This window comes from Clytia hemisphaerica, unplaced genomic scaffold (genome assembly GCF_902728285.1).
Source record: "Clytia hemisphaerica strain Z4C2 unplaced genomic scaffold, Clytia hemisphaerica genome assembly, whole genome shotgun sequence".
Classification (NCBI taxonomy): Eukaryota; Metazoa; Cnidaria; class Hydrozoa; order Leptothecata; family Clytiidae; genus Clytia; species Clytia hemisphaerica.
In genome coordinates this window covers 13,254-41,113 of record NW_027104149.1, presented here as the reverse complement: position 1 = coordinate 41,113, position 27,860 = coordinate 13,254, and the positions used below count along the sequence as shown (strand labels likewise).

Below are 27,860 nucleotides of genomic sequence, written 5' to 3'. Positions count from 1 at the left end.
GACCCAGTGGGATTTTTTCATCCGGTGGGGGTAAAAATAACGGAACAAGTGGGGATTGATATTCCAATGTTTTTTCATGGCTGTGGATTTGAAATCCATTGTTTTCTAGCCAGAATATTTAGTGGGAATAGAAAAATAGCATATTTTGCATTGAGGATTTGCTTTCCTGATTATTTTCAGAGGTGACAACATTTAGAGTAAAATTTTCCACTGGGGAGGATATTTTGGCTAATTTTTCCAGTAGGAAGGGGTCCCAGTGGGTCTGTGAGAAGGGGGTGTTTTCAAATAATTAAGCATTGTTTTGATAGGTGTTAAGACGGTGGATGAATCTTTTCATAGACTTTTGGGGTTTAGGGAAGAATTTGAAACTGTAAACCAGTATATTCTTCCATTAGAAATACGACAACTTCCAGGCTAATCGGAAATTGTTTTTTTGCAAAATAACAAAAAAAGACGAATTGGTGATATGTGATCAGCTAGTGTTATGTACACCATCAGCCTAAGAATCTTATCGGGCTACTGAGACAGGGGTGTTTCCGAGTTCTTGTTGTTATACGTCTTACTGCTGCTGTAATAACCCTATGCACCTTTTATGGTCTTAGAAAGCTCTAAATATTGTGTATTTTGTTTGCTACTGTAAACAAAATTGACAAATCTTTGTTGATATTTTGTGGCAACGACTAAATCTTTAATTGTTTTCATTTTTCAAAGTTTTGAAGATTTAGGTACGGATAACACACTATTGTTATGATTTGGTGCGGTTCCCATCGTTCTTCTCGCCGTAAACCTCTTTTTCGGTAAAAATAAACTACGGTAATAAAAGCCGTCTACTTTATAGGGAAGTAGGGCAGGTAGAAAACCTTATATTTTTGAATGTTTGTGGTAGTTTCTCACGGATCCATGACTAGCTTTATATACTTTTTTTTCAATTCGTAAATAGCAAGGTAACGTCTATTTAGGAGACTAGAGCAGTAGAAAGAAACATTCCTTGGAAATGATTTTTACCTGCTCCGTATCGGCGGATGGGATTATTTGTTTTTGAAACTAAAAGAATATTTTCACACCTTGATGCAAATGAATGGGTTAGACATTGAATGAATAAACAAACATTTGTAATTCTTTTCTTGAAAATGTTTAACAAATAATTTTTGACAGTTTGAAAGACGTTTTTCCCCATTTTCTCCAAATGATCGTAAGCCTGTCAAAATCTGATGTTTCTTAATTCAAATACGTTTTGAATATACACGTATTCCTTTTATAAGAACATTCAAAATTTATGAAACGGCCTTCGGATGTTCTTAATTTTTTGAGTTTTAAGCCTAGAAATGTTGTTAACATGTTCTTATTTTCATCGTTTTTTGAGCATTTTTGTCCATTTTCCTAAGAAATCGGGTGTTTTAGAGTCCACAAAGCCTTAAAATGTTCTTAATTGTTCGTAGTATTTTGGCCATCGAAGCCTTATGTTCTTATATAGTTTGTTCTTATGAAAAAAACGTGTAAAGTGAATCTTACTTAAGTCTAAGCAGCCATCTTTTTATAAACCCTGCTTCTATGTTTCTATTAAAAACTTTAGTAAATATTTCACGTATTCATTAAAGTGACGAATACATGGGTATAGCAAAACTTTATTAAAGCTTGAATCTATGAATATGAATTGAATAGGGCGATGTATCCCAGTTTTCTTGTCGTGACTCCCGGTAGTATTTTTTCTTTGTTTTTAGCTTCTTATCTTGAGATCTGACATAAGTGTAAGGATTTGGTTTTGGAAATTTTCATCTACAATGTACAGTATGTTTTGGTGCTGACGATTCAACCAACTAAGTACACGTTCATCAAATTAACTTTACTGTGCCACGTTCATCAAATTCTTTTATAAGAGATAGTTACGAATTCCTAAAGGCGTTCTTTAAAAGGAATATTTGATGACGTCACAAAATAAATCGTTGTGTCTATTCTTACGATAAAGCATTGTCGGAAATTTTTCGACACTGAGTCACTACCATTTCGTTACTAAGGTAAAGTTACTGGATAATATTATGACAGATTGTTGCTAAGGAGATAATTACATCATTTAAACTATGTTCATCAAAAATATACGATCAAAAGATTGACAATTCCCAAGTGTAGAAAGATAATCAAGGGTTAATTAAAAAACTTATGCAAGTTCTAATTGCTCTTTTTGCGACAAATTTTAATGAAAGGTAGAGCTATTTCGAAAAAGCAGCGAAGAGAGCTCTGTGTGGAAATCAGACTCGTGTAAGAGTACTTCCAGTAAATTAGAATTAACATCGAAAGGAGGATAAGAAAAGTATGCAGTGTACTGCAAAAAATATCAAAAAGGTATACTATATTTTTGTCATCCTTTTATTTCTTAAATCCTTTTACTACATTTTTAATTTTCAATTTTAATCCAATAAATTGGACTCACAATTTGTGTTGGTAATGAATTTTATCAAGAAATAGGTAGGTTAATAAAGTGGAATGAATCGAGATACACAATTAGTTTTCGACATTGACATTTTATTCAATGTTGATGATTTTGATCTCAGTTTGGTTAGCTATTTAGATTAGGTTGTGCTAATAAACACAAAAAGGGAATCGATTTATTTTCCTATGAACTTAATTGCGAAATGGGATAAGAATTTTTTCAAAAACCAAAAATTACAGTTCAAAACAATGTTGAAAGTAGACGCTAAAACAGAGTTTTTATTATTCTTATAAACGCGGTTTCGTAACGGCTAGTTAGTATTTGCATGCCAGAAATAGAATTGGTCACGTGATTAGAGATTCTAAAGCGCCTTAAATGCCGACCAGGTTGTCCCATTGAATGTTTATTTGACAATTTTGTTTAGTCTGTTTCAGTGTTTATATGTTAATGGTTGCCAATAGTAACTAAGAATTAGGGCTTGGGTAATCAGAACAGGGAAGTCTTAATTTTCCATGTTTTGGGAATCAAGAGTTGTTCTGTTGCGTTCAATTGTATTTTGAATTGTTGTTAGTGAGTTAAAGCTTTTCAAGAAAGTAATTTAAGGGGAAGATGGCTGAACAAGAAGTTGCTTACGCTTTTTTTATAAGAACAAACTGTATAAGAACATAAGGTTTCGGTAGCCGAAATCTTAGATCAAGTTAAGGATATTTTAAGGCTTTGGGGGCTCAAAACTTCTTAGGAAAATGGACAAACATACTCAAGAAATGCTGAAAATAAGAACTTGTTAAGAACATTTTTAAGCTTGACACCCAAAAAGATAAGAAAATGGGAGACTTTCTCTCCATCTCATGTTGTGCAAAATAAGGGAAGAACTTGCTTCATATATTTTTAGATATTTGGTCCAAAATTTCGATATGAACTGTGTTTTTAATGTGGGAAATGAAATTAAAACCTCTTCAAACCACTGTTGGGAACAATTTCATAATATTTTTCTTCTTTACGTTTGTTCTTCGCTTTGGAGATTTACTTACTTTTCTATAAGAATAAGAATTTTTCATGTTACGTAAATTATTTTGAAATTTACCTACTACGGTTTTTGTCCTCTAAAAGCAATTTACTTTCACAAAGATGAGTTCTTTCATCTTTTTCAATGTGCAATATTTCTTATATCCATAATTCTCTCTCCCATTATTCTTTCACAGAAATAAAATTTTCAAGAATAAAAATAAGGTGTTACAGAAAATATCAAGATTAAAAATATCACAAGAGAAAACCTAGAAAGAAAAATAACGAAAACACTGGGCGAAATCATAGATTTCTAATGTAGGAAATATATAGGAAATCTAACATTTTCTATATATTTCATTCCTTTTGAAAGACCATATTTCCTACGAAATGTAAAGATGGAGAATTCCTATTCAGACATTTCCTGACACATGGAATTATCATATTTACTAACTTTACATATAATGAAATTTCAAGTTTAGAAATTTTCAATAAGGGAAATATTACATTTACTAACTTTCCATGGAATGTAATGTCAAGTTTAAAACATTTCCCAAAGGAAAATTTTCATAATTATTATCTTTACACAAGGATGAAACATTAAGTTTAAAAGATTTCCTAATTGCAAATGTTAAGTTTCGATGTATCAAAATAGAGCTAAAAAGGAAGGAAGAAGGAAGGAAGGAAGGTTACTTTTTAGTTTACATTTCATGTTACTGATCTATTTCATCTTTATAAGAACTAAAATTCATATTAAATAAGATAAAGTATATTTAATATTTAGATAATCTAGATTACAAGGTAAAAAAATACAGACACAAAGGTTACTTTTTAGTTTACATTTCATGTTACTGATCTATTTCATCTTTATAAGAACTAAAATTCATATTAAATAAGATAAAGTATATTTAATATTTAGATAATCTAAATTACAAGGTAAAAAAATACAGAAAAAATACAGAAAAGATACAAATGCTATGTATACAATGTATGAGGGCAAAAACTTAAGAGTATTAGTCAAATTGGTCAAACTTTCTTTATTAAAATTCCAAGATCAGTATCCTATTTCAAGCAACTTTTAGCTCTTGAAACAAACACTCAAAGAAATCAGTAACCGTCACTTGCCAAATAACTCGATTTTAGGATCATAAGTCAATCAGCTTTCTTCAAAAATCGAGTCAGTTCATGGTGTTCCCTGAAGAAAAATAATATATTCAAACTATCAAAAGTAAATATGAATCTTATCACAAAATTAACCCAAAGGCTCCGAACTTGACGGCCAACGGGGAACCACTGGAGTATGAAAAGTTGATCCTGTCAGATGTTAACTTTTGGCAAAATTGGAACAAGAACAAGAAATTAAATAAAGATCTCCCATTTTCACCCTGGAGGGGCAAAAATTAATAAAAGTAGCCGAAAAATTGTCCAAAATAATCAAAATAATCGACCCTATCAGAAACTCATCTTGAAAATTAGAAAATTTTGCACCCTGTTAGATATCTTCAGAGGATAAAAAAGGGACCCTGCCCAGCAGAACGTTCCCATACCCAATTTTGACTAAGTGCCCCCCCCCCCTCCGGGAAATTAACAAAACATTGGCTATAATGTTTAGTAAAATCACTTTATATACATTTGATCTCTAGTTTCGAGAGAAAAGGTTACCTTGTAAAGGAAATGGACTAGAAATAGTTGAAAAAATTTAATTGAATTCTGTGATAAATACCTTTCTAGTTTTGTCTGTCAGATCTTGTAGTGTAGGCTATCTGTATTTTTTCTTTATGGTGCAGAGAGTTGTACAGTTTCAGTGTTGATCACTTCATTTAACCTGTATAAAAAATAAACAAAACTGATGTATATTGCTCCATCATTCATTCACAAACAAAGATAATAATTTTAATCATATCTCAGAATAGTAAGAAATTGAGAAGAAAGCTTTGCCAAAAACATTTCATTGCTCAAAAAAAAACTTGAAATATCTACATATAGCAAATTATCCAGCTTATATTCTTTAAAAAAAAGTAGCATACAAATAAGCAGATAATTCCCTTACCTCACCCTTGACGAGAAATGGTTTCGTGGAGTTTATGTTATGATACAGCATCACGACCTGTAGTGTAGAAAGAAAAAAAAAGAGTCAAACATTTTGACAACAAATGAACAGCAAAGGAACATTTAAAAAAAAGTAAAATAAAGTAGAAAATATACCCCTGATCTGGGTTAATGACATGACAAATCGCAGAAGAAATTAAAGAAACAAAAAGATACAAAAAAATCCTTAAATGATTGTATTGTTGTCTGATCGACCCTTAGTTTAGGATAGATAGAAATAACACTAACTAGACTCATTTGTTGATATAAATGGGTGAAGTAATACTTACACATCATGATTTTGTGGTTGAATTATGTATTTCTTTTCCATTTTTCTTACACCAGACTCCAGATCAGCTTATCACTTCCACCACTCCAACTTTAACACTCAAAGTCAAAGAACCCAGAAAATTGAAAACTGGTTTTGAATGTTTTGATTTCGTAAAGCGAATCTGGCATCTGTTCAGGGGGTTACATTATTAAATTTTACTTAAGATACTCTCAAAAATATAACATAAACACCATACAATTAGGTGTTCTTCGAATTAAAATTATTCGAGTGAATTTAAAACTAAACTGGAGTAATCTTCTAAAACATATTTACATTGTAAGTATTGATATCATACGAAACATATTGGTTTTCTATTGACCCCCGGTTTAAGATCTATGCCGCCATTTTAGATTGCCGCTCTCATATTTCAAAAATTGTAAATTTAGTGAAAATGATATTTTCAAGAATTCCCATTTGATGAAATATCATATTTCAAGAGATTTTAACGACATGAAAATTTCATATTTTCAAAATATTGAAATATAGTAAAGATCATCTTTCAAATAGATGGAAATCCTTGAATTATCATATTTTTTCAATATATTTCAGATATTTACACGTTCGAAAGGTGGACTTTCAAAGTCCGCTTGAAATTCATTGAAATACCATTTTTTATATATATTTTTACTATATTTACAATTTGGGAAATCTATGATTTCGCCCAGTGAAAATTATTAACTTTGATATCAGAATCATAGAAGAGAAAGTAAAAGAAGATTTTAAATGTTTTTGGGGATAATTGAAAAAAACGTGACAGAGTAAACCAACACATCAATCAATCAATCAATATGGATGAGACAAAAAGACTAACAAGTAAGATTTCTTTCCTTTTGTCTTCTAGTGCTCTATCAAACTAGCCTAATGTTTGAGCCCTAAAGGGTAAAAGCTTGAAAAATACAAACTGAGTAAAAAACGTTTTCAATTTGATGGTTTTTCCTTTACTCTTTCTAGCCATATCTCGGCTTTCTACGCTCTTCACAAATGCCATTTATTATTCTATTTATCATAAAGTCCATGAAAATTGCAACAAAATTCGTGCCTCTTGGTTCTCTTTTTATGATGTTTCTTAATTCATGACACTCATGACGTAATGTTTTATACTGAATTACTCATTAGATTTATTGTTTAATCTAAAATTAGTTGCCAACACCCAATCCTTTTTGAGTACTTTGGTATGAAATATTGCACTATGAATATCACTAATACATGTTTTTTTTTATAAGCAAGTATATGCCCCTTGGTCAGGCTCGTGTATGCTTAAGTTCTCAAAGCATCCAGGCATAGTTTATGCTTATTATATGCTTAAGAATTATGCTTATGATTCACCCCGAGCCAAGTTTTTTAATGAAATTTCAGAAATTTTGTAAAAATTTGTTCAGAATTTGGGAGCAGTGGAATGCAGCTAGCCGTGGAATGTCTTATTTTTTACTTGACCTCTACCAAACCAGTTAAAAATGAAACAAAAACAGATAAAAATTACCACTTGAAAAATATTTCAGGCTGACATATATGCTCATGTTATGCTTAGGAATTCTGCAAATCTGAGCCTTCATATGCTTATAAGCGTTATGCTTATAAAAAAACATGTAGTGCTCCCAATTTTATTACGTCCAACGGAAAATTAAAAGTGGTGCAAGTGGTTCTGAAGGATTTCAAATTGAAGTTGACGCTTTCAAATTATCTTTAGGTTATTTGTTTATATTTGGAGCACTCTTTGCTCTTGCATTGGCTTCGAATCACAATAAATGGAACGGATGGAATCCGGAACAACATCCGCATGCTTTCGGATACACTGACCAATATGGAAACTGCCAATGTGGTGGTAGTTCTCGAATGTCTGACATGTCGATGTTTAATTCTATGGAATCCCGCCCACCCCATTCCGCCTCTATGCACCCTAGTGGTAGCCTTTACCAATCAAAGATGGTATCATCGTATGGAGAAATGGTGTCTGCCTCTCAAGCTATGCAGCAAATAAATTCTTGTGCTGAGAATGTAAGCTTCACCTCTTTTCATTTCGATAGAAATATTCTTCAATATCTGATAATTGGTCATAAGTGGTACAAAAATTCTTGCAGTGGAGAAAAACTATCCAGAACTTTTCTTTAAATCGCGTGTCTCCCACCACACACGCGACACGATCAGAAAAGAAAGATTTTAGATGTTGTTGTGGAGCAAGAAAGCTTTTATTGCTCCACAACAGCCTATCATTTTCGGAAATATCAAAATGGTAGCATAAAGCTGCGCAAAGTAAAAAGGAGGAAAGACTCTGCTGTATGTAGAAATACCCTGTATCTACCTAAATTTCCCTTCTCATTTTCAGTCCTCATGTGTAATGCAATCTGTGAATGGTAGTGTAAGCCCCAGTGCAAGTGCAAGCAGCATGTCAGCATCAATGTCTGCATCGGCATCAGCAAGTATTTCATCATCAGTTTTGGAACAACAAGTCAGTTCAGCTGCAATGTCTTCGTCCTCAGTTGGCAATGTTGCAGCTTCTAGTATGATTGCAAGCAGTAGTGGTAGCATCTCACCATCGGGATCTATGATGGTATCACAAATGATGAACTCCATGAATAATTCTCAATACTGGTCTCAAGTTAAAGAGTCAATGTCTGGCTATATGTCACACAATGCATCTCATGGTATGTCACGCCACATGTCACAACATCCTTACATGTCTTCAATCATGCCCTCAATGCATCATTCAATGATCCATTCAAGTGGCATGCAACACGGACAGCGATGTCTTTGCCCTGAATACCAATCAAGATACCCGGATATGAAATCGTCAAAAATGATGAAGGGAAGCTCGCACATGATCAAACCATCAAAAGCAATGAGTTCTATGATGAAGATGTCTTCAGCAATATTGGATAGACCATTGATGAATTACACTGAACTGAATTCAAAAGAAGGTTTTACTTTGAGAAGATCTGTAGCTATTGCAGGAGTTGTCAAACAATCAGGGGAAATTGAAATGAAGGTTGATAGAAATGCACAATGGCAACAACTTTCTTCTCCTTCAGCATCAGCAGCTATTGTTCTTCCCTCAGCTGGATATCTGAGGTGAGAGATTTTGCTTGAAAACTATTGTTTGCACCACTTTAAAAATCTGCAAAGACATTCCTGTTTTGAAAGTTTATAATTTCTCAGAATAATTAATGAGCCCCCCCCCCCCCCAGCAGGACCCTCAATTCACGCAATCACGCAATTTTTTTTCGAAATTCACGTAGTCACGCAAATTTTCCTCGAGTTTCACGCAATAATCTGATTTTTTAGAAAATCGGGAAATTTTCTATAAAAATCGGGGAAACATTGGAAAATCGGGAAAACATTGGAAAATCGGGAAAACTACCCATAATTGGTGGAAAGAAGGGAAAATTCACGTATTCACGCACAAAATAGCCCAGATTCACGCATTCACGCAATCAAAAAGTGGATTTTCACGCTCACGCAAGTTTTTTCAATTCACGCATTCACGCATTATTTTTTCAATTTTCACGCATTCACGCAACTGAAAAGGCCCATTCACGCATTCACGCAAGCCGCTGGGGGGGCCCATTAATGTCCAATTTAATCCTTAAAAATTCTGAATTCTAGGGCTATAAATGAGTTTTAATTCTGACCTACTTATGAAAGAAATGGTCAAAATTTTGAAGCACCACTTAAATTCAAAAATCTCATTTCTTTTCAGATTTGTGCCATCAAACAAGGAATATTATGGAGTAGCCAAGCTAAGTATTGTTGCTACAAATAAACTGTCTGGAACAGACGATACAACTGGATCTACACCCAGCTTTGTTTACATTCTGATTGAGCCAGAAGAAGTTAAACCAAGGTTTAATGGAACTGCACCTGCAATTTTCTTCACCATTGACGAGGATAGCCCATGTCAATCTTTCCAGGTGATTAAAATAAATTGTTCTCATTTATATGGGCTTAAGGAGTGTTGTCGAGAACATGATAGAAGCAAGGATTCTTATATATTGATTGTTCATATAACTGATATTAACTTTGACTGCATTGATCGTTGTATAACACTGAATTCTTACTATTATCAACACGTTTATTGATAGGCAGTTCAAAGTCATCACATCACCAAGGTTTTAATATAATTCAATTGGAACAAATTTTAACAAAATATTTCAAAATTTATTTTTAGCCTTCCAAGATGAATTCCAGTTATTCTGTAAGTTTTACTGTTTGTTTTAAACTCCCAAAAGAATTTCAGTCTTTACATTTTTTGCTAAATTTTTATTAAGTTTATCCTTTTTTGCAACTCCTTTAAAGAAACTATATTTTTTGTAATCGTCCATCACTAACCAAAACACTCTTTCTTTGATTCTTTGATAATATGATTTTTAAAACATGTATTCTAAAAACTTTACAGAGCTTGAAAATGAATACCTTTGACTTTGATGAAAGCAAATTTACATCGTATATGAGTGAAATTGATGCCGACAAGTTTGGCATGTTTAAAAGCAATGTCGAAATGAGGAACAACTATACTCAAGGGGCATGGTTGAGACGTGCAGCATCTGGAAGTGGTACGGTTCTTTTTCAGTTTGTTCTTAAAACTCATTGTTTATGACGCAAATGATGCTACTAATATAATGACCCTCTTAAACTCTGACAGGGACTTTAAGTTTGTAAAATTGCCAAATATATTTGTGGATTGTTTTACATAAATTACTTTAAACCATACATTACAATTCCTAAAACTTCTCTTGTAAATAATAAATACGTTTTTGTTTATCATTAATGCTATTGTTCCTTTCTTCTCGTAAATAATAAATACGTTTTTGTTCGTCATTAGTGCTATTGTTCCTTAATGATATTCTTTTAACCTCTGAGTTGCACATGCAGTAGACTCTTCCCCATTCGAACCTTTGAATTATGAACAGTCACCTAATACATACAAAATGAGTGTATACATGATAAAAAAACAATGAATATTTCAAACTCTTTATTTCACAGGACGTTGGTTTTATACGACCAATGGTAAAAAGAAACCGTTTGAACAATCGTGGGCAAAAACCAGGAAAGTGGCAGAGATCTCCAACTTTGCATTATGCTTCGTGCCTGCACCTGATGTTTTTGGCTTTGTGGAGCTTCTCATTTCTCCAGCATTTATTGTTGGTAAAGGTAAAGGAAATGATAAAGGACAAGGAAAGGATGGAATCATATATGGTGACCAAGAATATAAACTGGTTATTAAGATCAGAGATATTAATGATCGTCCAATTATCAAGGATCCAAAACTAGATGTCAAAGCATTACCATATAATATGAGTGGATTCTCTAACACTGGATTTCAAGTATCTCAATTATTGGAAAAGAGTAGCCGTGGAAAAAAGAGATCAGTCTTCGCTGATAAGGATGGTGATACACTAGGTATGTAATGATTCATTTTGTTGTACAGTTGACTCTCGCTAATTCGAACTAGAACGGGGAATCTTATTTGTTCGAATTACAGAAAGATTCGAATTATAGAAAGTATATTAAAAGGGTTTTTCTTTAAAGGGGACTAAGAATAAATTCGAATTATAAAAAGATTCGAATAATAGAAGTTTGAATAAGCAAAAAATAGACGCTCAAATGTACAGGTTTTGAGTTGCTTCCTATAAAACTAAACTAGAGGTAAATATATGTAAAAATAGTCTTCAAAACCTCTATGTCTCTATAATAAATACCTATATTTTTCTTTTTTAGGTATTGCTGTTATCTCTGCTAAAAACACTTCATACGGTTCATGGGAATACAAATGTGGTGGAGGATCCTGGACACCAATGGACATCCAATACAATCCACCGTTGAGAAATCTAAATCACACTGTCCTTCTTCTAACACCTACTGACTCGATTCGATTCTTACTTCAAAATGAATCTTCGTTCTGGTCTCAGAGAGAGGCATTTGAGAAAAATATTCAGTTACAAGTGTTGGCTTGGGATCAAACCGATAATCAAACATGTGGTACTTACCTTCATACTGGCTCTGATTGGCCCGCATCTATGAGTATGAAATGGGCGACAGGTACACTTTCATTTTTACAAGTGAGGACAGTGCTAAATTCGAAATCTTGAGCCTATACATACAATTTGAAACTTCCTGTATACAAATCAAATTAAAGAAAAATGTGTAAGCATCAAATTTATAAAACAGAAAAATAAAGCGACTGCTTATCTACTCATCAAATTATAGATATACAGGACATACAGGATATACAGGATCCCCTGTCTACTCCAATTGATGAAAATATTGGTATGCAATATACTTTTTACCATATTTTAGGTATGCAGTTGCGTAAAGGTTGCGATGGTCGACCAGGTTTCGTTTTGAAGATCGACGTTTGTGGAACTTGTGGTGGAGATGGAAAACGTTGCCGAGGGTGTGATGGTGGTGTCAACTCTGGTGCCAAGATCGGTAAGATTGATTTCTTAAGATTTAAGTAATTTAGAGATGCGCTTTGTTTTACTCTCGTAAGACGTCACTGCTATAGGATTGAGAATTTAGAACAGCTACCTTTTTTTACGAAATGTGAGTTGATGTAATCTTTTATGTGTGTTGATGCTCTATGTTTACATCAATTAATAACTGTTATAAGCTTCCCCCAAGATAGTAAGTCGCTGTCTGTGTTTAGACCTAAAAATCGTATTGTAAACGCTTGAAATGATGCCGACCCATATCTATTCATAACCCTTAAATCTCTTCCATGGACTTTCTGTTTATGATATTAATCACTGCTCTGACTTCACAAAATTAAATGACTTCCAGACGGCACACAACGTTAAAACAACTTCCATGTGACATTCATAACGTCCAAATAACGCGTTATTTGAACGTTACAATAACGTTGTGTTCCAGCTGGGCTTTGTTGTTTTTACTTGCAACTTCTTTTTTTGGGTGACCATGTCCTGAATAACAAGAAACTTATTGGTTACAATCACTTTCTTAGATTCATGTGGTGTATGTTATGGTGGCTCAACAAACAAAACCAAGAATTCACTCAAAGATTGCGGTGGCTCATGTGGGAAATTCACCAGTAATACAACATGTGGAAATTGTATTCGTGTAGGGGATACACGAAATTATACGGATTGCAACGGTGATTGTTTTGGAAGAGCTAAAATCAACAAGTGTGGAATCTGTACGGGTGGAAAGACAGGGCGTGCTAAGAACCATGGTAATGAATTGTTTGCTATTAGGTTCAGTACTTTGTAGGGAACTTATTTTTGGCGAGATATTTTTTGGTAAATTTAAATTCGTCATATTAAACTTTTGTAAAATTTTTTAATATTTAGCCTTTTCTTCATGCCAAAATTTGGAGTTCGAGTTATGGAGTCTCTACTGTAACACATATTTTCAAATAAATTTGTCTTAGGTGAGGATGCTTGTGGTATTTGTGGTGGTGATAATACAACATGTGTCGATTGTGCTGGTACACCAAATGGTAAGAAGAAGATCGATCTGTGTAAACTATGTCTATTACCTGATGACGCAAACTTCAATGCTGGATGCTCCAAACTTGGTGATATTGTACCGAATGTGTTTTATAAAGATCGATTGGCCAGTGCCAAAGCTACTATCTCCAGATCTGGTCCAATTATATCTGGAAATGCAATTTGTTCGTTCTACCTTGGTGAAGTTTTCTCGGCCACGTGAGTAGATTCAAAATCATATTAGATTTAGAAACGTAATGGTTTATTATAGGTTTTTTTTAATTCGAAGCTATGCTACATCTATCCCACCTGGCACACAACGTTGTTTTAACGTTTATTTAACGTTCACAACGTACAAATAACGTTGATAAACGCTGAAACAACTTTGTGTGCCAGCTGGGATTGCCTTTACTTCGAATCCAAATATCTAGAGATCGGATATCGACTATAGATCAAATCAAAGTACATGTTTATTTTCGCAGCTGATTTATGGCTGGTTTGTATTGCTTTGATTAAGAGAATATATTGATCTGTTTTCTTTTTTAGTCATAATTCAACAGGTCCCATCGCTAAAAGAGAACTCACATTATCAATTGCATCTACTTTGTCGGGTGGTAATCATAATGTCCGGTGTGATACACCGTAAGTTTCAACTTAATAGTTTTTTCCTCACACTCCTCCACTGTCAAACCTGGGTTGAAAGCTTCTTTCACTGACGTTACAGTCATCACTCCAGCCAATCTTTTCTATTCGTAAGCCCTTGGCATAGCACATATTTAAATATTGTCTTATGTACAGAGTAATAAAGCCTTAATCCTCCCTTAAAAGGGATTGCTCCTGATTGTTGTATTCGTTGAAAGACTAACCTCTCACCATTTATTTGCACAGTTTTTTTAAACCAAAACAACTTCCAATTCCACTTCCAATTCCAATTCCAAGCCACACGTGTATTAATTTGAGAAGTTCTATTATTAATTCTGCATTATCATAAATATTTTACTTGGCTCTGGTTTTCATTGAGCACTCTGCAACATCAATCACAAACACTACTTTATCATAATTATCAACATAATAGGCGCTCCTCTTTCTATGTGTCATAAAAGAATATCTTCAATTCGTATCTCTCTACTTTTATAGAACGGGAGGTGATACGAGGACCAACCTTAACACCACCAATGATTTGATGATCATTGATCCATCAACCATCGCCATCAACAGTGTGTCATCATCCATTATCGATTACGCAACAACTGAAGAAGTGACAGTCACCGGTACAGGATTTATGGATACTAAACAATTAGCTTGTTTATTTATTCGGGACCAAGGTGGCAAATCTAAAAAAGAAGGTCCAGTGTTGAAAGCAACTTATGTCAGCTCTACTCAAGTGACATGTCAATTGAAACCATTACGTAGATCAGTATCTGGAAAATTAGTTGTCTCTTTTGTTGATTCTAAACGCGAAGAATATTTAGATAATAACATCACCTTGCATCGATCAGCTAACTTATCCAGTATTAAGAGTGCAACCTTCTCGACTGATCTTGGTAGTATTTGGATTACATTCCATGGTTTTGTTGGTTTGAAGAACAAAACAGCATCATGTCAAGATATCTTTCCTCAGAATTATACAAGTTTCGGTGCAAAAGCTAGGTGTTTTAGCCGTGGTAAGATTTTGGCCATTCTCTTGATGGGTGATGCTACTATTGGTGTCGGAGCACTACACGTTGATATGACTCAATTCGTTGTTAAACCGGCTGATTATACCGTGTATCCTGAGAGTACTGGCGTCGTTGATGTGGCCCTACCACCTGGCGCAGCTGCGCCGAAGATCAAATTGGTCGCTTCTAGACAATTAGGTATGTGTTCTAACCAGCCAATCCAGAGTTAAGTTATAGGTATGGGATCAAGAAAAGTAAAAACTGAAAGTAAACTAGATATCTCTGCTTATCGAGAGGCCTATCAATCGATGAGTTGAAATAAATTGAATGCACGAAGGGGAGATAAAGTATACATGTGTCCAACTATATTCACTCATACAGGAGATTTAGGTAGCAGAGCAGGTGTATGCATTTTGTCCTTATTGGGAGTCATCAGCACTGCATACCGTATATATTTCAACTTCGCATGGTGTCTTCTAGACAATTTAATTGCAAGAATCTTACCAATACGAGCTATTGATATTTAACTGTTTTTTCACAGGTCGTTGTGACGATATGGTGGTCAAAGCAAAAAAACGCAAAGGCGGTGGTCGCAAACTGACCTACACTTGGTCTGTATCTTGGAGCTCATCCAACACTGCAATTACCACAGCCCAAAACAACAGTTTGACTTCGATAAATCAAGCCCTGTCTGCTTTGCCTGGGGAATCCTCGATAATCAAGGTAATTTATGATAATTTATGACAAATACCTCTTTCTTTTGGTCGATGCATGTGTAGATATACCGGATGTGTAAAAAAACGCGTATTTTTTTTATGTAGTTAAGCTGCTTGAATTTTTTTCTGAGTATTGTACATTGTAACTGTAATACTATCATGTCTGTGGACCGATTCTGCCGTTGGCCTAACAGTTCTTCTGAAGACCTCTACAGAATGTGCTGAAAGTATTATTCCCCGTCTATCCGTTTTTTCATAAGCAACTCCAAATTTCGGCTCCGAATTGGGACTACTTAGCATCTTAGCTCATTTGCTGAAAAATTTGTTTTGAGCACCCCTGATATTTTACCATATTTGTACGCTTACTATTGGGTCAAGGGTTATCGTTTGTCATGCTTAGATTATCTAAGAAGCTTTCTACTTTACGAGATAGTGAAAAAGATCGCCTAATTTGAGCCCTCGAGCCTTAGCAACCTGGTTGCTTTTAAAAAATGTGTATACATCTATTTTGAACTCTCTTCAACAAAAAATAATCTCTTAGAAATTGCTGTAGACTTAACGTCTCTTTCCTTACTGTGCAGGTGACAGCATCAAACATTGGCAACGATTTGATGAATGTTGATCTTGACGCCACTGTGACCATCAGAAACTTCTTGGGCCTTGAAGGAAATCAAACTATCAAAATTCGAAGAGAAAACAAAGATCTGCCAAAATTAGTATTGAACAGACAATCCGTAGAGATTAGAGCATCACAAAAACTCATATTGAAAGGTAATTTTAATCACAGCATAAACAGCCAAGGAAACAAGAATTTCTGTCTTTTCTTATTTGGATATAAATCATTGCAACGGAATCATATTGAATAGTGCTCGATGATAAACAAACAAGATACCAGAGCCAAATAAATTTTAAAAGTTTTCTTTCAATAATTCAGTACATAACTTGAAGTTTTGAAATAATTGAAAGAAAACTTTTTAAATTTTATTTGGATATATTTAAATCTTTAATTTGCGGGTCACGGAAAACAAAAAAGAAATTTGATCTTGTTGAAAAGAGAAGGCATTCCGCGGGCGAGTCTCGAGTCTAGCTCTTCGGGCTTGGAAGTTTATGGTGTGTGCCTTCTATTGTCATCTACTTCAAAGAGATGAACCCTTTCTGTAGCTATCACTTATTTTTATATACTTCTTTTCACTTTCCAAAATACAGCTAAAGCAAAGCTCCCTGGTTGTGGTGGATCTAACAGTGCTCAAATGGATTTCTTATGGTCTCTAAGCAACGCAGATGGTTCACAGTCTAGTGTAGTTTTAGCTAAATTGGACGGCCCGAGGCTCATCATCCCTGCACAATCACTAGCCGGTGGAAGCAGTTATATAGCACGTGTTGATGTTTCCATGGTTACCGATCCCTCCTTAACAACCTATGATGAAGTTAAAATCACTGTCAAAGAAACTCCTTTGGTTGCGAGAATTTCCGGACGTCAAACTGTTGGCCAAGCAGGTATTTCGATTCAACGTTTTATTGAAATGTTTTTCTGAGAACCTTTATAAAAAGACTTGATACTCTTAGAAAAGATCATTCAAAATATTCGCACTTCGTGCCGGGGGTAATAAAGTTTATATAGTTGTAGTAAGTTTGCGACCGCAGCTGGAGGCGACCCGAAGGCTCCTCTTTCGATAGCTATCCACCCGAAAGTAGGGGAGGGCATCACTCTTTATTCATTGATTGCTCCACTTACTCTTGACCTTTATCTTAATTGCTGAGCATCAAGCAGAGAGGCATCAAGTACCATTTTTGCAAATTTTTGGTATGACCCGGCTGGGGGTTGAACCCAAAACCTTACGCACCGTAGCCGGATGCTCTACCACTGCACTACGGTTGATATAAAATTCCCATAGCCCGTCATCACAGGTTCAGTCTCAGAGAAAAGTTAACTCTGACGACAGTAAGTTTTCCGTTCAGGCTGTACGCTTTCAATCAAAGCATGAATTTTAAGAAGATGTATTTTTTTGAAGAATCGTAAAGTATGTGTAAATAGCATCAACTTTAAAGTATAAGAAATTCTCATTCTTTCTTACAGGAACCATGAAACTTTCAGCTAAAAAATCACGTGACCCCGATGGTGCAAGTTTCGAAACAACTTCTTACAGTTGGCAGATATTGACGAGAGAAGGAGGTGGTGTAGTTTTCAATGGAAGTGCAAAAGTTTTATCATTTGAAGGTAATTTGATCTCGCCTTAAATATGGATACCAAAACCATAAATACTTTTAATTGCCTCATTATTGATGATAGACCTTTAAGGAGTAATTTTGTACCTGCATCTAATCAGCCAACCTATCTTGTACACACAACGTCAAAATTACGCCCATAACGTCAGAATTACGCCCATAACGTCAAAATTACGCCCATAATGTCAGAATTACGCCCATAATGTTTAATGAAACGTTGTAGCCTGATTGTGAGCCAGCTGAGAAGATGAAAATAGAGAAAAAGTATTCGAAGATCTTTGATGGTGTTCATTTCCATACGAGTGTCGCGCTATTGTATACAGTAACTCTAAATTTCATTACATATTATTACTTTTTCCAAATTAAACTTTTAATAATTTCATATTATCAAACAGGACGTGATATTTCATTCGATGTTGAATCAAACTTGGAACCAGGACAATACAAAGCAACCTTAACTTACCGCGTTGGTAGTTCTCGTAAAGCAGAATCAGATTTCCAATTCACTGTTGATGCTGGTTCACCACCAGAGCTTGAACTAACTCAATTTACTGAGCTTCAAAATCCATCGGAAAGAATGAAAATCTTAGCCAAGACTAAAAGTCAACTTGCTATTACTGCAGAACCGGAATGGGTTGTCTCTAATGGTGTTGAAGGTATACGTAAGGGCGGCAAGAGGCGTAGTTTGTACATAATCGGGGCGGGAACTTTAGACGAGGATACAACTTATGATGTCACAGTTACCGTTAGCAACAGTGGAGCAACATCTGAATCTGTAACCACATTCATAACAAACTCAAGACCAATCGCAGGTACCAAAACAACAACCCATTTTTCCTAGCACCAATCCAGGACAAACATCTTAGAAATATATATTTGGAAAAAAAAATTCAGAAATTCTTAAGGTGTTCTTAACTTCTCTTAGCCTCGTTCAGCCAAACTTTCATATTTTTCTGAAAATTGATATTCAAGACCTAGCCTGAAATGTGGACCACGTGTTGTTACAGTAGATATCTATATTATCGATTAACAGTGATGACCTGGCTAACTATAAGATAAGACACGTACAAACCCAAGTTCTGAAGCTGGTTCGACGTCATTCTCAACCGAAACAACACTTAAAGTTCAAGAGGGCTGAACAGCACTATTAAGCTGCTACCTAGTGGAACGTGAATGCGCGAATGGGCGTTGCGAGGGCGCTAGTTGGGTGGTATTGAAGAGAAGCCGAAGACGGCGGGATAGACTGGAAGACATATAAAGTTTGTTGAAATAAAAAATGATTTCACGTTTCTCTTTTCTAGGTGCAATTTCAATTGAACCAACCAATGGAACAGAATTTTCCACCAAATTTGCTTTAACTGCATTGGAAACGCATGGTTGGTTCGATCCCGATGGTGATGAGTTGGTCTATGAATGTGGGGTGATTAAGGACGGTGTTGAAATTCCTTTACGTCAATTCCAATCTGATAAATCATTCACTGATATCGTCCTTGAAAAAGGTATCAAACATTTTAATTTTTTCAACCATACATTTTTAAAGAACTTTTAAGGGCTAGTAAGAAAATTTTAAAACACCTGACTTTTTATAATGCTTAGCTTGTATTTTGAGAAATTTCCAGCAGTTCTGAGTTACCTCGATAATTGTTCGAAATTCAATAAGTATCCAAGTTTCTAAATTTTTGAACTTGTTTTAGCAAGATTTTACATGCCAAACTTCGACTCGATTTGATTAAGTTCTGTTCTATATATGATATGAATAATATTATCCAAAATGATCTCCATTATTGAAGAATTCTAAAGAAAGATCAGCGAGAAATCATTCTAAATTCAATAGCATAGACTGAAGTCAAATTTGAAAATTTTTCATGACAGGATCACAAGAAATGTACATCAAAAGTTGTGATTCTTATGACGCATGCGCGACAGAGACGCTGACGTTGACAGTTGACCCTGTGGTTGTGGACGCTGCGTTTCGTTCATCTGTTGATAATGAACGAATCAAACTTCGTGATATGAAACTCTTCTCTGAATCATCTGGTAGGTTTTCTTTCTTTTTTTTAGTTGGTTGAGGCTCGTATAAAACGACTGCATGCCACCTTCTGTTCTAAGTTTCTCTAAATCTTTTCCAAAACTCACTATACTCTTAGGTGCCAAATAAACGGGGGGGGGGGGGGTTCGAATAAACGGGGGGGGGGGTTGGAAAATTTTTCAAAACCCTAAAAAGGGTCAAAATAGACTAAATTTAGGCTGTTTAGAGTAAAACAAGAAACTTTCCTTTTGGGAGCTGGGAATTTTTTCAAAAATTAATAAACGGGGGGGTCCTAATAACGTCCGGGGGGTTGGAAAAAAATCGAAAAATTAACAAGCGGGGGGGCGTTTATTTGGCACCTTAGTGTATCTCCACCAACAGCGTTGGCTAACTCACATCCTTGTGTTCTTAAAAGTTTCCATTTAGCTAGGTTTGATGTATAAGCGGTGTATATAAGCAACAGAAATGTTGCATGAGCTTTTTTTAAAGTTTCTATCTATTTTCATTTCTCTTATCACTAGGTATTGCAAAAACTGGTCTTAAAGTATTGCTCAGTAGCTTAAACAGTCCATCAAGACGTCGAAGGCGTAGAAGTTTGGACAATGGAAACAATGCAGTCGATTGTGCGAACTATGATAGTAACACCATCTCCACACAGACTAGTTCCCTAGAGGATGTGAGTGGAAATTTCTTTCTACCTAAGGGAACTTTTGTCTATACACAGACCCAGTATCTACGGCTAATTTCAAAATTCATCGCCGTAGTACTACGAAGCGATAAACGTGAGATATACTCTGGCACAGAGTAAGAAAACTTCTGCTACTGCTACTGTTGTTTCATCCAATCAAATCTAAAATTGACACAGTCAGAAATAAGATCCTCAGATACACCCGTGTATCACAGACCCGGTGGAAAAATAGGCCAAAAATTTGTCCCCGATGGAAAAAATACCCTAAAATTTCAACCCCACTGGGAAATTGCTCAATGATTTTATCCACATTGGAAACTTAATGGGAAAAATTGCACTCCAAAACCTTCCCTACTGGAATTTTTTAGCTGGAAGAAAACAATGGATTTTCTATCCCCATTGGGACTTCGATAGAAATTTTCATCCCCAGTGAGCGAAAAAGCTCCACCGGGGCACTGAGACAGGGGTGTTCAGATTTGAGATGTTTGGTTATTTAGACTTTTTCTCTTAAACTATACTATTTCACCTTTTTCAGCATTTGACCGCTTATGAGACAGGTCAATATAACTTTGAACAAGATCCATCCTCAAGAACATTGTATTTGGATTCACTTGCACAATTTACGACATGTGGTTCCACCATCTTGACTTCAAACAACATCAAAAGGACTTACGACGTATTGGTGGAAATAATTGAACCTTTGATCGCCAGAACTCCCACTCAGGTTGGTCCAACTTTGTTAGCTCATTTTTCTATTCGAGCCAAGTTATTAAAAAAGGACGATGAACCCTGAGATCTACATTCTAAAAACGTTTTTTAAGAATAAAGGAGGCATTTTTATTGTTAAAACATCACTTTTTTCTAATCCAGATTGAAGCGGGTTTGAAATCATTCGACAACATAATCACAACTGGTGGTTACGACTCCAACCAGCAAGCTGCCAAACAATCCTATCTCTCATCTGCAACTCGGCAAACACAGCGTATGTGTCTTAGCAAACTTCCTGGTGAAGATGCAGCGATCGCCAAAACAACTTTAGCCACTTTACAATCAATTCAATTGAGCTTATCAGCTTCTGAAAGTAATTGGACTAAACTTGGCTGTGATGATTGCACCACTAAACCTTCTTATGTGGACTTGAGAGAATTGAAAACACAATTCAGTAATGATTATACGTGTGGTGATGAACAATGTTCTGGTGCTTGTGTTGCTTCATTCCAAGTGAGAAATACATCCTTCCTTACAGCTCATATTCATTTGTTAATTTTCAAAGTCAGTAAGAAATTGACATGAAGTGTTATATTTTAAATTAAGCATAAGCGTTTTGACAGATGTCATTTTCGGTTCAAATTATTCATAGATAAAAAGCCTTGTACAGGTTAACAAGAAAAATGTTTCGAGAAATGACTGTCATTTCCCATGTGTTATAATAGATAATAGATATATTTGATAGATAGAGAATGATTCATTTGTGTTCTTTCTGTACAAACAAGCACGTAAGCACGACTTCGATACATCAATGGCTGCGTTTAGACCAACTGGCATTTGTAATTTGGCATTTGCTCATGAGGGATTCGATTTTAATAGCTTTTCCATTGTGTTTTCTGTCATGGCATTTAAGGAATCGTCTTTTTAGAGTCATTACTGAAAAGGTGATTCCCTCAAGTTCAACTTTGACAGATCAAACAATGAAAAGCATGGAATTTCTCAAAAACTGCAGTCATTAAGACTGAAACTTTTTGCCGTAGGGCTAGGCTATGGCAAATCTTGCAAATTTTACAATCTAAAGAAAGAACTGAATAAAAAACGTGCAAAGCCTCTGTTTTAATAAGCATTCAATTTTAATGACAGATGTTGTGTCGATTGCCGGAATTAGTTTAATTTCCACAAAATCATCTGCAAATGTCCATTTTAGAGTTTCATGCATGAATAATACTATAAATCAATTTGATTTTCAGTCTTACAATCAAATTTCATCCATTCATCTCTTCATTTTAGTATCCAAACGATCTGTATGCATCAAGTTTCAACGATACCATGTTATCTCACGTTTTGGACTTCCAGTTATTTGACTCCAGCACCACCAGCGCTGGCTCGTTAAATGTCACCACTGTCTCTGGTGGAATTGATCTCCATATTCACGTTACCAAGGAAACTAATAATACATATAAAGTAAGTATCTGATTCCTTTTAACAAAAGTCGAATTTATTTTGTTCATTTTTTATTTGCTGGGTTACTTATTTCACAATTTTCGTAAATTTGGTTATTTTGACGAAAATATGTTTGCATTTCATGAGGAACATCGAGTGGATGATGCGGACCTACGTAAAAATGAATACAAAATTTTGAGAATAAATCTTGAGAATAAATGACCACACAAAAATTGATCCAATGTCTAACTCATTGTCACGTCGCCTTATTTTGGACTGTAATATGTTTGGTATAGGTTGGGTATCTTATCTGATTTCCCTTTTATTAACTAGTGTTTACGCTGGCACAACGATTCCAGCAGTTGGGTTACGGACGGTGTGGAAACACCCTCGGATGCTTCTTTCCAAAAGAACTCTTTACCATACGTCTTATGTCGATTGACCACTATGGCACCTGTTGCTCTATTTGAAGGACCAGAACGTATTGAACCTACAAGCTGTAAGTTATATTTTCTGTGATTTTAATGACTTGAAACGAAAATCATTATCATGGTTAACAACTACAATTATCAAGGTCGCAATAAAGACCTCCGTATCTTTGTTATTAGCGAATTTATGTATTTGCACTTTTGAGGACGGTAGAGTGACTAAAGTGATTTGTAAAAATCTACAGTTATGACCCGCAAAATTGAGGACTGTAAAAGTGCTGGGTTACCGTCGTCCTCAGTCATTCGGGATGTAGACAAATTATAACCTTACCGTCTCCGTCGCTGAAAAACACAATACATAAAATGCAAACGGTACTCCTATAACACATTGTCCTTCATTACTAAGTATCAAAAAAATATATTTCCTATGATAATACAACGAATCTCTTCTTTCAGCAAGCATCAGTACCATGGCTTTCTCCTCCAGTATTTCACCATCAGCAAGCCTCAACAACTCCATGATGTCAACTGCAGTCGTCCCAACCCTCTCGCCACAAAACTATCCACGTGCTGTACAATTTTCGTTCCCATTCTCCAACTGTACTGATCAAGCTGTCAAAACAAGCAAAAGCTCAATTCAACAACAAATTGCTGACAAACTCAACATCAGCAAAAATACAATGACCAATTTTACAGTGTCATGCGGTAGTATCGTTATCTACTACATTCAAACACACGACAGCAGTATAACCGCCCAGCAAGCAGTCACCCTCCTGCAAAACGCCATCACTCAAAATAACCTCAACATCACTGTAGCTGGACAAGTCTTATCTGTTAACCAATCTTCATTGATGGTAACAATCCAAACGCCCAATTATGCTATTACAACAACCGCCCCGCCCACGGAAGATACAGATGAACTCAGTGGTGGAGCAATAGCTGGTATTGTTATTGGAGTTTTGATATTCATCATCATTGTAGCTGTTGTGGTTTATTTCATGTGTTGCAAGAAAAACACCAGGAAAGATAATCAGATTGAACCCAATGAAAATGACGTCGAATTAAGAGGTAATAAATTACGTATTGTTTACTAAATAAGATTTCTGTGGAGATTCAAGAAGTCACCGTGTTATTCGATAAAAGTGAGAATAGAAAAATTACCAACATTAGTAATAAAAAACGTCACTTTAATTATTGGATTTACATATTTCATCGTATTCGAGTCTCTGGTATCCAAAAAAGTCTCCTCTAATATCAAGGATGTTAAACTATCAATATACACAGATAGAACTTTCGCGAATTAATATAAAATTTACCTTTTTTGGTAACAAAAACTCATAAAACACGCAAAAATTTAGCAAACAGTGCAAAACTGAATAGGAAAGTTTATTTATTGCGAAAAAAACTTTCGTGTTTTTTAGGGTTAATTTCTTACCTGGCAGAAACTTTCGCGAAAAAGGATCAAAATAGCGAAAAACGCGAAAGTTTCTACCCGCGAAAGTTTCTGCCCTTAAAGTATATGTTGCCGTTAGGCTATAGTCTAAATTTAACGCGTAATTTTGCTCTTCCACTCCAATAACAAATTTATAATTTCTTTATTTATTTTTTTTTTCAGGAAAATCGAATCGCGCTTATCAAGGATCGCCGTAAAGATCACTATAGCAAATAGATGTCTTAATGTTATTATAACAAGAGTGAATAAAAAAACATAAAGCCCATGCTTCTATGTTGACGTAGGAGCTATGGATGTTATATATTGCGGACCAGATATGTATATTTTGCAGACCAGATAGACAAGGGAAAGTTTTTGCACCAAACTTGTTGACGATGGAGGTTATTAAACTTCTGAAGAGTGAAAACACAAATCCCAGCGGGCACGCAACTTTTATCTAACGTGAAATGAATGTTTAAAAAACGTTGTTTGCATTCTAAGAATGAAATGATTGCACGGGAGAAAAATATTTGGAGCCCACTTACAGGGCTGATGGACTTTTTTAACTGATCAAAAAAGATGATGAACATTTTTTTAAATATTTATTTATATATAAGTGCCTTGTCACCAAAGTGCGTATTGTTTGGTAGTAATCGAAGTGAAAAAATCTTTTTCGATGACTGAAATTGAATTATGAAAATTGTACCTCATGCCCTTACCGAGGCACGCGACATCAAAAAAAAGGTTTTTTAGTATATTTTGGGTAAATTTTTGCCTATGAAGTTTGTTTAACTGCATGTATTATAGTAATTTGTTGATGATACTAAAAATCTACTTTGTAAATAGTCTTAACGTAAAAAAATAATTACTAATAAAATCTTTTGTCTGATGCTTAAAGATCTTCTCTTACTTTATTTTAAGTTCTTCCATTAATTTTAAGTGCTTTAAAAGCTATAAAATCATAATATTTGATTTTCTAAGATCATTTCGATCAAAAACAAATTTTCAATGATTTTAAAAATGAAATGTTATTCGGGCATAATCTTTTACAAATTGAGCAATTCAGAATTCGGTCAAAGTTGCCTAAAAGACTGTGAATCTCGTTACTGTATTTTTCTGAAACTACTACGAAAATATCGTGAGCTAAAAACCAAGTGAGGCTGAATGATTAGTTTTTGCTTCTGATAGATACCGCCGACGCAAAAACATAGACTGAATGTACAATGGCCGGTGATTCTATGTGTTCATATATTACCAAAGAAACTTCCAAAACATGTTTAATTATTCAAATAGTACTGATTGATTTTCAATAGTCAACTCTACAAATTTATTTTTAACAATCTGTAGTAGAAATATTCTAATATGTCCAAATTTTGAGCATTTCAGGCTTTTTCTTTTTTGCACCCACACACTAGACAAGATGGAGTACCTATGGATAGCCGCCATACTTGCATCCATTCCGCAAGTTTACAACCAAATCATCCGTGAAGACAAGTGTCAATTATTTGTTACAAGTTTCGATTGGGTTGTCAAGGGCCGATTTACGTTCGGTAAGATGACATTTCCGAAAACACCAATGAGTCTTGGTCGGTGTATATCAAGCTGTGTTCATTTTGAGAATGAGCGTGGTGTAAAAGAATGTCGATCCATTAATTATAATCCCGCATTGAAACAATGTGAAGTTTTTAAGAAAGAATTGACCATGGCAGTACCTGCTATTTTATTCAAAGATGAAGCACCGTTGTTTGAGGATGTTTCAGGATGGTTTCATTACAGCCCTAATCCAAACACAACAATCACTGCATGAAAAACTGGGATTTCCCAATTCTGCACTGTATGTAAATTTGATTTATTTTGGCATTTCCCAGTAGAAATATCATTTCTTGGAAATATGATATTTCTTTTGTAGTAAATATTAAATAAACACATGTTCATTCATATTTTCACATGCCGAAATTTCACATTCAGACATTTCCTCAAAATAAATACCATATTTACTACAAAAGTAAACGCGACAGAAATTTCACATTCAGACGTTTTCAGACCTTTCTCAAACGGATTTCTACAGATTTAAGAAAACCGAAATCCCAGTTTTTCATGCAGTGAATGGTAAGAGTATACACCTTATAAGAACAAACTATATAAGAACATTGGCTACATATTAAGCACAAGTTTAAAATGTTTTAAGACTTCGTAGACTCTTAAACAATCGATTTCTTAGATGGACGAAAATACACAAAAATTGTAAAAAGAAAAACATATTAAGAACATTTTTTGACTTAAAACTTAAAGTTAAGAGCATCTGAAGGCTTAAAAAATTTTGGATGCTGCTACAAAAAAAATTACAAATAGTCCAAGAGAACCATATCATGTCAGGAGATTAGACACATTAGAGAGGAAAAATTGGCGTTTTTGGCACCCTCAGAAAGACTTTTCTCGAAATGAGAGAAAAAGAATTTACGTTTTTTGGACCTTTAGAGAGACTTTTTTTTTTAATTTTTTCAAAGCGAAGTAGTTTGAAGTTTTACCACCCGGTACCTTTCTATCATTCAGTCAGTTCCGCGCAGCCTTCCTAAATCGGGCGGTACCGACGGCGCCTAAAAGAAAGAGGGGACTCTAAGCGGACTCTAAGCTATCCAACGGACTATAAACGAACTTCTAACTCCTTCTAGATCTGGAGATATAAGCCTTTAAAGTTTGAACTAGCGATTTTCTTTAAAAAACTTAGAAAAAAATGACCGTGGCACTTAAAGGGTTAAACTGTTGAATTTTGTAGTGTTCAGCGAGTGTTTCATTTAAAAACCCTAACAAATACCCTAATCGGTAATTAAGAAACTACTATTTTCAAGGAAGGAATTCATGAAAACCGACAAACCGTAAGGGTGTCTTCCCGGGGGGGGGGGCACTCGTTCTAAAAATTTTGACATCCTTCTGCATCATTCTCTTCATCAGACCTTATCAAACCTTTTAATTGGAACACCTCCCTTTCAAAAAGGTAATTTTTGAGACATACAGATGGGAGATACACATGCACATGTAATTTGCTACACTTACAGTGCAGGCACAAGTAAAACATACCCTTACGGTGCAGCACTGGTCAAAATATACCCTTACGGTGCACTAGCTGAACCTTGAAAAAACCGACTCATAAGAGCCGCATGTTTAGTAAGTCATTTACCTTGAATGACCCCCCCCCCGCGGGTGTATTTTAGAGGGAATCCACTACATTCGATAAATAAAA

At 35.0% G+C, this 27,860-nt stretch overlaps 1 protein-coding gene and 1 long non-coding RNA gene across 2 annotated transcripts; one reads left to right on the top strand and one right to left on the bottom strand.

Annotated features, from left to right (window-relative positions):
• Window positions 1-4,257: 4,257 nt before the first annotated feature.
• On the bottom strand, window positions 4,258-5,906 carry LOC136813993 (uncharacterized). Its single transcript, XR_010847580.1, has 4 exons — window positions 5,812-5,906; window positions 5,484-5,540; window positions 5,157-5,258; window positions 4,258-4,628 (listed from the first exon to the last, which is right to left on the bottom strand). It is a non-coding gene; the product is annotated as an uncharacterized lncRNA (long non-coding RNA).
• Window positions 5,907-6,512: 606 nt separating this feature from the next.
• On the top strand, window positions 6,513-25,516 carry LOC136813992 (uncharacterized). The gene is made up of 27 exons (XM_067070500.1): window positions 6,513-6,665; window positions 7,540-7,847; window positions 8,176-8,918; window positions 9,547-9,757; window positions 10,015-10,041; window positions 10,243-10,399; window positions 10,830-11,246; window positions 11,565-11,885; window positions 12,144-12,275; window positions 12,808-13,035; window positions 13,234-13,510; window positions 13,838-13,933; window positions 14,429-15,147; window positions 15,491-15,672; window positions 16,247-16,436; window positions 16,872-17,162; window positions 17,743-17,883; window positions 18,287-18,703; window positions 19,193-19,390; window positions 19,764-19,928; window positions 20,442-20,596; window positions 21,144-21,332; window positions 21,479-21,829; window positions 22,607-22,780; window positions 23,093-23,258; window positions 23,644-24,255; window positions 24,803-25,516. Exons 1-27 carry the CDS (start codon window positions 6,641-6,643, stop codon window positions 24,835-24,837), a joined length of 6,927 nt encoding a protein of 2,308 aa, XP_066926601.1. The 5' UTR covers window positions 6,513-6,640; the 3' UTR covers window positions 24,838-25,516.
• Window positions 25,517-27,860: the final 2,344 nt, after the last annotated feature.